At 38.1% G+C, this 12,371-nt stretch overlaps 1 protein-coding gene across 1 annotated transcript in view; it reads left to right on the plus strand.

The window, feature by feature from the left end:
- The first annotated feature begins 1,242 nt into the window (after positions 1 to 1,242).
- Positions 1,243 to 12,371, plus strand: part of LOC125261032 (NACHT, LRR and PYD domains-containing protein 12-like) — a 35,085-nt gene continuing 23,956 nt past the window's right edge. Inside the window, exons 1-5 of the mRNA XM_048179574.1 lie at positions 1,243 to 1,501; positions 1,618 to 1,710; positions 2,466 to 4,281; positions 4,548 to 4,721; positions 10,932 to 11,105. Coding sequence (XP_048035531.1) covers positions 1,243 to 1,501; positions 1,618 to 1,710; positions 2,466 to 4,281; positions 4,548 to 4,721; positions 10,932 to 11,105 — 2,516 coding nt within the window. The remainder of the gene's footprint in view (positions 1,502 to 1,617; positions 1,711 to 2,465; positions 4,282 to 4,547; positions 4,722 to 10,931; positions 11,106 to 12,371) is intronic.

Below are 12,371 nucleotides of genomic sequence, written 5' to 3' on the forward strand. Positions count from 1 at the left end.
ATATCTGTGTTTGCGCTCTGGAGAACGCCAAATAATTTAATTTCCAACACATCGGTGAGCAATGTAGCCAATCACAGGCATGTTTGCTGATTTCTTGAACACAACGGCCAATCACAGGTGTTTAAGTTAGAATTCACTCACCATTCGAGTTGTCCAGTGCAGAGTTCTGAAAGCTTGAAAATCTTCTCTAACAGAGTGTAGACTTTATGTAAATAAGAGATTCATTTTGTGGTTATCTTCACTGATTAATATTACATAACTTTGTGAGATTGCGTTCAATGAATGAGTGACAGCTTTTTAGTGATTATAAAGGTAGCAATTGTACACTGTTTAGGCGATATATAATAATTAATATTCAGAATTTGGATAAAACTTGTTTTCCATGCTCTACAAGCGGCCACATGCATATTTCAATACATAGTCCCATCTACATATAAATGCAGGATTCACTCTTTAAACTGCGATGACTGACACAGTAATCATCATATAGAAAAGGAAGAGAAATACCCTCACTAATTTCAGAAGCAGCCGTTTTGATTCTGCAACCAGGCCTATGCTGCATTAGGTAAGGCAGTTGTTATTTATTATATGTTTTGGCTGTCATGCCAAATCACACATACAGTATAGTAGTGCTTGCTTTCATGTTAAAATTGACAGTGGTTTGTGAACGTAGACGCTTTAATAAAAAATCACCAGTGTTAATTCTGGGACTTGAAACAATTTCATGGAAATCTATATCCTGTAATTTCAGATACATTGTTTATGGATCTTTTGACAACAGACAGTGATTCTCCACATAGTTTAACATTTGTGTCCTGAGTCCTTTTGAAAACTGTTTCTATTAGTTTTGCAAAACAGTTCTGGTATAACAGCTTTAAGTTCCAAAGAAAACAAGCTGATGTTTTATTAGTTGTTGGCAGAGTATCTGAGGAAACACTTCTGGAAAAGGGCTGGGGAGCAGCAGCTAATTTGCTAGGGTGTTGCTAAATGGTTGTTAAGGTGTTTCTAGGGCATTCTGGGTGGTTGCTAGGGTTCTCATTGCTAGCATGTTTCAGATAGATGCCATGCAAAAGGAGTATTTTAGGACCCCTTTAACAGATGAGTTTGGATGAGAGTCCTGATCTCATCACAGGTTCATTTCATAATCCAAATAATATTTGAGTGCTTAGGTCCACATGTTAAAATACTTTTTCTAAAAGATCTTTTTCTTTTTATCCTGCAGCTGTGAATCTTTGAAGGGTAATGGCATCTGTTGAAGAACTTCTTGAGGAATCACTGAATGAACTGAAAATAGCTGAACTGAAGAAGTTTCAGTGGCACTTAAAAAATGACCATAAGCATATATCAAATTCTGACATGGAGAATGCAGATATCTTAGACACAGTGGATAAGATGGTAGCATGTTTTGGACCAGAAGAAGCTGTGAAGATCACGGTAGACATCCTGAGGAAGATAAACCAAAATAATCTGGCTGAGCAGCTGGAGAACAATCACAAGCCAGGTAACATTTAATTCACAGTGACTGTAATGTGATTGACTGTTGACCAGTGTGATGGTTTGACTTAATCTTTGCTCTTCGTTCTGCTGTGATTTGATTTTGTGATTTATGTTTCCCAGTGAGTGATCCTCTCTCTCACACACACGCAGGTCAGGCTGAAGTCAATGTAAAGACATCTGCCACTGTTGGAGCTTATTCAAAAGAGATACGGGGTAAATAACAACCACTGTTACAAAAAAAAATGTAACAACAAGCAACAATTACAAAGACAGAACAGTGACAGATCTTATACATGTCCATTTAATAGAACAGAGTGTCTAGTCATGATTTTACAAATGGTTTACAAGGGTCTTACACCCTGAATTAAAACTTCTGCAAGTGTAGCCCCTCCAGTTCGAACCACCTGCTCTAAACCCAGGCCCATCTACATGGGAAGAGGGAGCTCTAACAAAGAGGCTAAAGACTGTAGTCTCTAGTGTCAGTCGCTAGAGTGCCTCTTCAGATTAATGGAGTGAGGTTTACACGCACACTTCTCACTAGCCTACGTCTATTACACTAGCAGCTTCCATATACAAAGGGCCATTGCAATAACCCTAACCTAACCCTTATACAGTCTCATGTCTTGTGTGGTGTGCTAGATGTCAATGGTTTGATCAAAAAGCTTTTAATAATTTTGGTCAGCATGGCCTTAAGTTGATCCGAGTCCAATAGTGACAAACCAATAAATGATCTGGAAGAAATTAGAAAAAGAAAGTAATTATGAAATTTTAATATTGAAGCCAATTGCATGAGTCTGCATAAGTCAAGGCAGTTCCATCACCATATGTTATGAACCTCAGCATAATCAGTGTAAGATGTGCATGTAAACACTACTGCAGTAAGAATGTGATTAATTTGAATATAGTAGAAAAGAAGCATGAACTTATGAAAAACATGATCACTTAGTCTTTTTCCCTATTTTTTAAAGGCTCAACTGCAGATGACACTCAAGCTTCTCTCCATGATTACACAAAGTCCAGAATTGATCTGAAGAAAAAATTAAAACAGGACTACGAGCAGATGTTGGTTGGTAATTCACAGACGGGTCATCTGGAATACCTGATTGATATCTACACTGATTTATATATGGTCGATAATGAGACTGGAGGAAGAGTGAATGAGCACGAGGTGAGACAGATCGAATTGAATCACAATGGGTTGACTGCCAAAGAGACGCAATTCAAGTGTAATGACATGTTTAAAGTCCAGTGTGACACAGGTCGACGAAACAGAAAAGTGCTGACAATGGGGATCGCAGGAGTGGGAAAAACTGTCTCTGTCAATAAATTCATCTTTGACTGGGCTGAGGGAAGAGAAAATCAGGATATAGTGTTCATATTTCCACTTCCATTCCGTAGATTGAATTTGATTAAAGAAGAGTACAGTCTCATGGGACTGCTTAACAAGTACTTCTTTAGGTGTCCTGAAGAATTGCCCTCTCTTCCTGAAGGTGACGGTAAAGTTATGTTCATCTTTGATGGGCTGGATGAATGTCGCTTTCCTTTGAGCTTTAAAGAAGATGACATATTTACAAGTGTAAATGAAAAAACAACAGTGAGTAAGATAATAATAAACCTTATCAAAAGACATCTGGTTCCCTCTGCTCTCATCTGGATCACATCTAGACCAGCAGCAGCCAGTCTGATACCCCGTGACTACATTGATCAGGTGACTGAAGTGCGCGGGTTTAACGATGAGCAGAAAGAGCAATACTTCAAAAATAACAGCACTGCTGAGGTTTCTGAAAAAATCATCAGTCATATCAAGAAATCCAGGAGTCTGTATATCATGTGCCATATCCCTGTCTTCTGCTGGATTGCTCTCACCGTTCTTCAGCCTCTACTGGCTCGAGAGAGCAATGACAAAACTCCCACAACTCTCACAGGGATGTACACAAGCTTCCTAATTTCTCAGCAGCAACAGATGGAAAAAAAATACTGTGATGACCCTGAACCTAAAGCCAATTCAAGGTCTTTTGATCAGATTATTATGAAGCTTGGGAAACTAGCCTTTCAACAGCTGGAAAAAGGAAATCTGATTTTCTACAAAGAAGAGCTTGAGAAGTGTGGACTAGATGTTAGCGAAGGATCTGTGTACTCTGGGTTATGTACTCGAATGTTTCAAGAGGAAAAGGTTTCAGCAAGAAATGTTTACAGCTTCGTACATCTCAGTGTACAGGAATTTCTTGCTGCTCTTTATGTGTTTTTGATGGGCAAAGATAAGAAAGCTGACCTATTTCTTCTATCTTGGAGAGAAAAACTCACATGGAAACTGTCCAAAAAGCCATTCTTTCAGCTTCATAAGGCTGCAGTCAAGAAAGCTTTAGAAAGCGAGAACGGACACCTGGACCTTTTCCTCCGGTTCCTTCTGGGTCTCTCACTGGAGTCCAATCAGAGTGACCTGAAGGAACTAATACCAGAACTGGAACTGAAAACAGAGAGTCTTAAAAACACTGCTGGCTATATCAAAAAGAAAATAGAGAAGGAGAAATCAGTAGAGAGGACCATCAATCTCTTCTACTGTCTGAGTGAGCTGAAAGATAACTTTGTGGAGGAAATCCAGAAGAATATTATCTCAGGAAATCTTTCAGCACAGAATCTTTCCTCTGCTCAGTGGTCTGGTCTGGTGTTTGTGCTCCAGATGTCAGAAGAGACTCAAGAGAAGTTTGAACTGCAGAAATACAGAAGATCTGAAGAAGCACTGATGAGACTGCTGCCAGTGATCAAAAACACCAGAAGAGCACTGTAAGAGTGTCCTTTACAATCATTTATATACACTTTTAGTCTTTTGTAATTGGGCCTTTTTTGTTGACTTGTTGGCCTAGACAGTTCAGAAAATCAATAAATGTTATGTGTGTGATGATAGTGTGATGATATAAATATAGGTTTAATGTTTTATAAAGAGAAAATTGTTTTAGCTTTGCTTACATCACTACAGTCAAAGAATTTTCCTGATTACAAACGCTTCATAATAAGCATTACTGTTGCTATTTTTGTTGTTCTTTACACAGGCTACAGTGCTGTAATCTCACTCCTCAGTCCTGTGAACTTTTGTCTTTAGTTTTACAATCCTCAAACTCTGTCCTGGTAGAGCTGGACCTGAGTAACAATGACCTGCAGGATTCTGGAGTGAAGCTTCTTTCTGATGGACTGAAGAGTCCAAACTGTCAGCTGGAGATATTGAGGTAAATGGTTTTAAAATAATTAACTACCCAGATAACACACGTACGTTGGGCCGATGTAGACCCGATGCACAAAGTTCCATCGTCAAGATGTAGCTCAGGGAGCATTTGCTAATCGGGAAAATGTCACTGAGACGTCAGCATCTGATAGCAAATGCTCTCCGGCCGAAGTGAGGATGATGCAAAGCTGTAAATCCTGACCTCTCTGCATGGGCTTTCTAGGACCTTTATTTATTTAGGCTGGACCTTTCAGACTACACCCAGATAGCACAGTGACATAGTATCAACCTAGAATTTCTCGACATCAAAGACCAACGTCAAACACGCCATACAAAACTAACAGAAAATCGATGCAGATGGTTTGCTTACCTTATGCTGAAACAATGTTGATATCAGTTGAGTGAAACAACGCTACAGGATAAACATGTATTCAACATGAAATCGATCTGGTTTGATTACCTCACATTAAAACAACGTTGATTTCAGTTGGGTTAAAGTTTTATACAGTTAACACATTTTCTGTTTTAATCTCAGATACTTAATACTAATAGATAAATTAGCATGTTTATGTAATAATCACACATCACATTCAGTTAAAATTGTTTTAATATTTACAAAATATAGTTACAGATAACCTTCTATGTATAAACCTTCAATGTGACTTGAATGGCATTTACATTCAAATACAAGTATACAAGTAAATTACAGGCTAATATAAACAGTCTCAAGTTAAAAAATTAAAAGTAATATTTACTCAAGAACAAAACTGGTCATGTTCTTTTGTACCAAACGTGTTATTTTTATTGAAGCACAAAAGGAAATGTAAGAAAGAACATAATGAGACTGACTCAGTCACAATTCACTATCCCTGCTTCTTTTCTACTGGTGACTGAGACGATGTGACTCTCTCCTTTTGTGTTCCACAGAAATAAAGACATATGGGTGAGTAGATGGCTTATAAAGAAATATTACCCTTTAAAATTGGGGAATATAGCAGATGAATTGGTTTTCCTTTGCAATTAAAATGTAAGTTCCTTACTCTTGTATTATCAGGAATGTAAACTCCTTGGGTGAAAAAGTTGACAAAGATGTAACCCACAATTTCAATAGCATAGACAAAACTATTTTTAATTACTTTTTTTTTTTTTTTTAAATACATATTATGGGCCAAAAAAAGAAAAGAAAAAAGGTTTAGAATGGGCTGAACGTAAGTGGAATAAGGATAGATTACAAGTTTCTTATGAAATCCTAAAGGACTCTCTCTCTGCATTTCAGCGAGCTGCTAATGCTGCAAAGCGTATATATTTCTCTGAGGTAATTTTAAGTAACACTACTAGGCCTAAAGCCTTATTCACAATAATTGATTTTGCTCTCAATCCCACTATTAATCACTTTCCTGTGACATCTGTTTCCCTGTGTGAGGATTTTGCCAGATATTTTAATGATAAAATCTCACAGATTAAATCTCTATTGCCTTTGTCAGCCTATACACCAATTGATGTTCCTTTCTGCTCTTCTACATGGTCTGTCTTTGAGTCTATCACCTTGGACTCTCTTAATGTGATTGTTGCTGGTTTAAAACCTACTAGCTGCCCTCAGGATGTGATTCCTACACATTTTCTTAAGCAAGTTTTTCAAGCTATTGGCCCTGATTTGTTGTTTGTCATCAACAAATGTCTTTCCACTGGGACTGTACCTGAATGCCTTAAATATGCCTCTGTTCTGCCTCATCTTAAAAAAACAAATTTGAATCCTACTCTTTTGAGTAATTTTCGACCAATTTCAAATTACAAAAGTAACGGTAGTTAATAAGATAGACGAGGTTTGTCAGTGGTAAAATAAGACTGGGAAAAAAATGTCAGAATATTTACTCAAATTATGCATGTGCTGTATAATATCTAGTATTACTATAGCAAAACTGAGCATCTATGACAGTGGAGTCTGTAGAAAATATTTCAGTAAAGTCACTGAGAAAATGTATTAGGATTTGCAAACTTGTAGTTTTCTTTTCTCGCTCACAAACACAACACAACATCATGCAAATATGTGTAAAGAGTACCAAATCGATACATGGAGGTGTGACCTCTTGGTTGAATTAAAAAAATTTTTTTTGTGAAGTCAAGTAGATTGTATATTTTGAATATACTGCTTGTTAAATGTTGAATTCATGTTTATAAAAAAGACTCAAAGCGTGTCATCATATCACGCCGGTTACAGTGTCTGAAGAAATTTCGCATGCTCAAAGTCATGTGTCCACAGCTTAAATGTGAGTATATGAACATCTTAATTTCTGATTTGTAGAATAGGACTTGTGCACCAGCAGAAAATAATTTGAAAATGTTTAACTGTTGTGTTGTTTGTAAGATAGAAAGAGAGAGAAAAGTTTGCAACTTCTAAAAAAAACTTTTTCTCTGACTTTAAGTGTCCTGATGTGTGACTATTCTTTACAACTACAAATCTCACTGTCAAAGGTGCTCAGTTTTGCTATAGTAATACCCTCACAGAACATGGTAGTAATCAGCCATCCATGCAAAAACAGAGGTCGGTGTGGTGTACTGTTGGTACATCTGTCCAGGCCAACATCTGATATCTTCATGCCTTCAGCTGGGGATCCCAGAGACCCTGAAATAAAAATAGTATAGTTCAAAATCCATTGGACATGCCCAATACAAAGTATCACATCTGGTAACACAAATTAACATTCCAGGTTCAATTTAACTTTAGCTCAATAGACGATATTTGTAGTATAATATTGCTCAAAAGAAACAGTTTTGACTTGCACTCTGAATATTCCTTTAATATGGCATTTTGTGAGAGGCCCTTGTCACATTTTCTAATTTTATACAGAATTAATGATTAATGTAAAATATAAAGAATTCATGCATTTACAAACCTCATTTGGATAAATATGATGTCAGTGATGTGCTGTAATGAAAAACATAAGACACATAACACAATAAAACTATTTTCATAGTGAGTCATTTTATAATAAATTATGTTTTTAAAAGATCTTGTTAATAAACTTGCTTAAAAATGTTTACTTAATATTAGCTTTACCTTTCCAGTCTCTGATGTTTCTAGTCAAATTAGCATATTTTCCAGGCTAATAATGTAACATTATACCTATCATAATATATTAATACAGATTTAAGCCTGTTGTGTTCAGTCTCTTGATCTGGGATAGTGGCAGCTATTGGGGAAACTCACCGTCTTCATGGCATCAAGGCCTTGTCCTGAAGAATCTCAGCACCAAACGTTAGGGATTACATCTGGTAACAAGAGCATAGACATAACTCTAAGAGCTCTAATGACATCTTTACCCTCTGATATTGTATTGGAGATTTAATTCAAACATTTTAGAGAGTATGAGCAGTGAGTGAGCTGACCAGATTTATGTGAAAAATAACGTACTCGGTTACTAACGTAACCTCGGTTCCCTGAGATACAGAACGAGTACTGCGTATGGAGGAAAGGTCTCCTTTTTCCCCGCTGCTGAAGCCTTTTTCAATAGCGCAGTGTAACTGCACGGCCATTGGTTCAAACTTGAGAACTTTTGAGAGGGCCGGAGTCGTCGATCCCATGTGTTACACTTGCAAAAGGGGAGCTAATTCCCAAAGTGGCATGAGGTGGAGCTCGATAGAGGCCGCTGTATCATACCGAGAGGACCCGAGCTTGTAAGGTCGGGATATCCAAATTATAAAATCTGACATCCTCACAGATGTCTTTAATAGAAACTCCACTGGACCAGGCCCAAGAGGAAGCCATTCCTCTAGTGGAGTGGGCTCTAACTCCTATGGGGAAGTTCAAGCCCATAGAGTAGTAGCAAGAGCAACAGCGTCAACTATCCAACGCGAAAGACGTTGCTTTGAGACCGAAGACCCTTTGGTGCAGCCGCCAAAGCAGATAAAGAGCTGATCGGATTGCCGGAAAGGCTGTGATCGCTCAACATAGGTCCTCAATGCCCTGACAGAGCAGAGTAATTCCAGCTCTCGCTCATCTGACGAGGGAGGAAGCGCTGAGAGAGAAATGACCTGTGCTCTGAATAAGAGCACCTTAGGAACATAGCCATGCCTAGGTTTCAAGACGATTGCCTGAGAGATGGTATTTATCACGTCCCCTGGGAGGTTTGCAGGCTCCCATCAAGGGACCAGAGGTGCAGAGCCCAGAGTTCTGGCTGGGGATGCCAGATCGTCCTGTTTGCCTGAGAGAGGAGGTCCTGTCTCAGGGGGATTGGCCACGGGGCTTCCGTGAAAAGCCTGAACAGCTCCGAGGACCAAACTTGGCTCCTCCAGAGTGGGGCCACAAGGAGGACTCTGTGCTTGTCTTCCCTGACTCATCTGATGACCTGAGGGATCAGAGCGATAGGAGAAAATGCATAAAGGAGGCAGCTGGGCCAATCGTGGGCCAGCGAATCTTCCTCCTTCGAAAAATAGATTGGACTCACCCCATTCCAGTGCGTACTCGGTTACCAACCCCCAATGTTCCCCTGGACCGGGGAACCATCGAACGTTCCAGCAGTCGACTACTGGTTCCGAGAGAGCGAAAGGGTCTGGGACTCTGCACACCACCAACTGCAGCAGGCTCTGCGCAGACGCAGGATGACAGCAGACCTTCGTCGCTCCAATGCTCCCCCGACACCTGCACCTCATCAACACCAGCATAAAGAGCACTCACACACACCACCACATTGTCCGGTCTCGTTTGCATTTAAACTCAAGGACTCCTAGCGATCTGCTTACCTGTCTTCAGCATCTCCCGTTCTCCTCGTGTGTATTCCAGGCTGTGTGTGAGTGTTCTCCATCTTCTACGTCAAACTCCTTCAGCGCCATTCAAGATCTTCACTTCTACAACCACAAAAAGGACAGTATTACTCACCTGCACTGCTGTTTCACTCTGCTGGTATCAATTCCTGTCTCCGACCCTTCTGTGTTGTTACAATTAATGCACAGCTCAGAATAACTGTACATACAATACAACTGTAATGTAATTATTCCATCACAAATAAATCTTTCAATGAGTAAAACTGACTGTCTATGGTGTTATAGACCAGTGGTTCCCAAACCTGTCCTGGAGGACCCCCAGCCCTGCACATTTTGTATGTCTCCCTATTCTGTCACACCCATTTCAGGTCTTGCTGTTTCTACTAATGAGCACATGAGTTGAATCAGGTGTGATAGATGAGGGAGACATACAAAATGTGCAGGGCTGGGGGTCCTCCAGGACAGGTTTGGGAACCACTGTTATAGACTACACAACATTATAATATTATTTTCAAATTACTTTGTAAATTATTATCATTTTAAATTATTGTCCCTGGATAAGTAGAGTACTCTTGAAATAAATTAACAGTGGCTGGAACAGATCTTAAGTATCAATTCCACTTAAAAAGATGCAATCTAATCCTGTTTACATGAAATAAGCCTGCTCAGAAGCAAGTTTAAGCTTACGGACCTGTTGCTATGGCAGCAAGTCCAGGATGAGTGTCAGAGAACCGAACAATCCAAGATCATGCCAAATCTTCAATCAATCAAATCCAGGTAACCAAATTAATGGCGTACGAAGAAGTTTAGATCTAGCCAGCTCCAAAACACCAACCTGGAAGTTTCTAGTAATCCTGATGACTTTGATTAGCTAGATCAGATATGCTTAATTAGGGTGGAGCTAAGCTCAGCAGGGCAGTGGCCCTCCAGGAGCTGAGTTTGAGTCTACTGCAGTAAATGCTACTCCACATGAACTCCTGCAAGTGAGTTTAGGCCACTCATAACATGGTTCTGAAAATCCAACTTGTGCAAAACATTTTCCCAATTTTGTAATGAGAATTGTTTATAAATCTTCTCAACAATTAAGTCGCTGGTGTTTTATTGTCATTAGCTCGCTGAGGTTTTCTGTTAAAATATATGCTATGTTAAAAATATAAGCTGTTATGTTAAAATATAAGCTTTAGTTATTTTAAATTTAGTATTTGAAGATATTTTAGGGAAACAAAGAATTTATTAACAACTACAATTCCTATAATACAAATAAGTATAAATGTGTCTGATGACTTAATACTTTTACTCTGGTACACTCCCATAGACACTTTTTTGTTACTTTTGTGACTGAATCTACAGAAAATAACAGTTGCAAATACAAACAGCACAGGTCAGTGTGTGATAGTAACTAATCTGATTGCCAAACTAATGTAATGTGGACTATTGCTGTGTGTCTTTGTAGATTGTCTGGATGTATGGTGACAGAGGAAGGCTGTGGTTATCTGTCTTCAGCACTGAGTTCAAACCCCTCACACCTGCAAGAGCTGGAACTGAGCTACAATCACCCAGGAGATTCAGGAGTCAAGCTGCTCAATGACAAACTGAAGGATCCAAACTACAGACTGGATAAACTAAAGTATGTAGAACAGGAAGAGTTTTAATTAAACAACTCCAAAAACTAGATATTTGAATTTTTATATAAAAAGTAGAATTTTTGCTTCAAAATGATGTGAAAATCATCATGCCTACTCATTCACATGAGAAAATATATTGATTTAAATTTTGTTTAGAAAGACAGTATGTGCGGAGGTGTGAATAATCCTGAATAATGCTGTGATTTGCGCCTGAGGAGACAAAGACCCTCATAATGAGACTTTTAGTCAGGTATTTGAGGGAGAAAGACCATCAACTATTATATTAACTTTAATATAATGTCCACTTTTAACAGAAAACATAATTTTTGTGATCTGATGCATGCACATCATTTGAAGAAAATTTTGTATAGGCCTATTATATTTTAAATTATATACAGTACCAGTCAAAAGATTGGACACATTACTATTTGTAATGTTTTTGAAAGACGTTTCATGCTCATCAAACCTGCATTTATTTGATCAAAAACATAGAAAAAACAGCTTTTACAGTTTAGAATAATGGTTTTCTATATTAATATACTTTAAAATATAAATATGATTGAATTAAAATAGAATTTATTGCTGTGATGCAAAGCTGACTTTTCATCATTCGTTGTGAACAAAAGCTTCATTGATGTGGCCCTTCACATAGTGGCTATTTTATAGTAAACTCTTCTATAGTAAACTCTTCTATAGTAAACTCTTCATAATTTGTCCAAAACAGGCCAAAAACAATTGTCTAAACATTCATATTACCTCTGTGAGGTATAATATTATTTATATTATAGAGTCTATAAATGTTAATGTGCAGTTTAATACATTGGTAACATACCGTTGTCTCAGTGCTGCGTGAGCTCTCTCTCATATACAAACGCACATGCACACACAGAGAGACAAGATCATTGTAAAATGAAAGTTGCCGTGCTTGGTTTAAAATTTGTTCTTGCTTAATTTTTTTGTCAGAAAACATTTTTAATTATCCACCTGTGTTTTTAAGATTCGGTAAATGGTGGACGCTTTAGTTAACACAACCCCTCGTTATATGTCGGACTAACTTCTACTTGATATTCTTGAATACTCAATGCGTTTTGCTTTTATTGGTCCTTTCTATTCATTGTCAGGTGTTTTCTATAAATATGTTTGTATTGGCTAACCTTTAATCAGCGAATGTTTGTCTTGTTCAAAGACAGCACGTTACAAATAGAAACCCTTTTTTTTGTTGGGATTTAGTATCATATTTGGATATTGGAATAATTTAAGTATTTTAA

Source organism: Megalobrama amblycephala, unplaced genomic scaffold (genome assembly GCF_018812025.1).
Source record: "Megalobrama amblycephala isolate DHTTF-2021 unplaced genomic scaffold, ASM1881202v1 scaffold253, whole genome shotgun sequence".
Lineage (NCBI taxonomy): Eukaryota > Metazoa > Chordata > Actinopteri > Cypriniformes > Xenocyprididae > Megalobrama > Megalobrama amblycephala.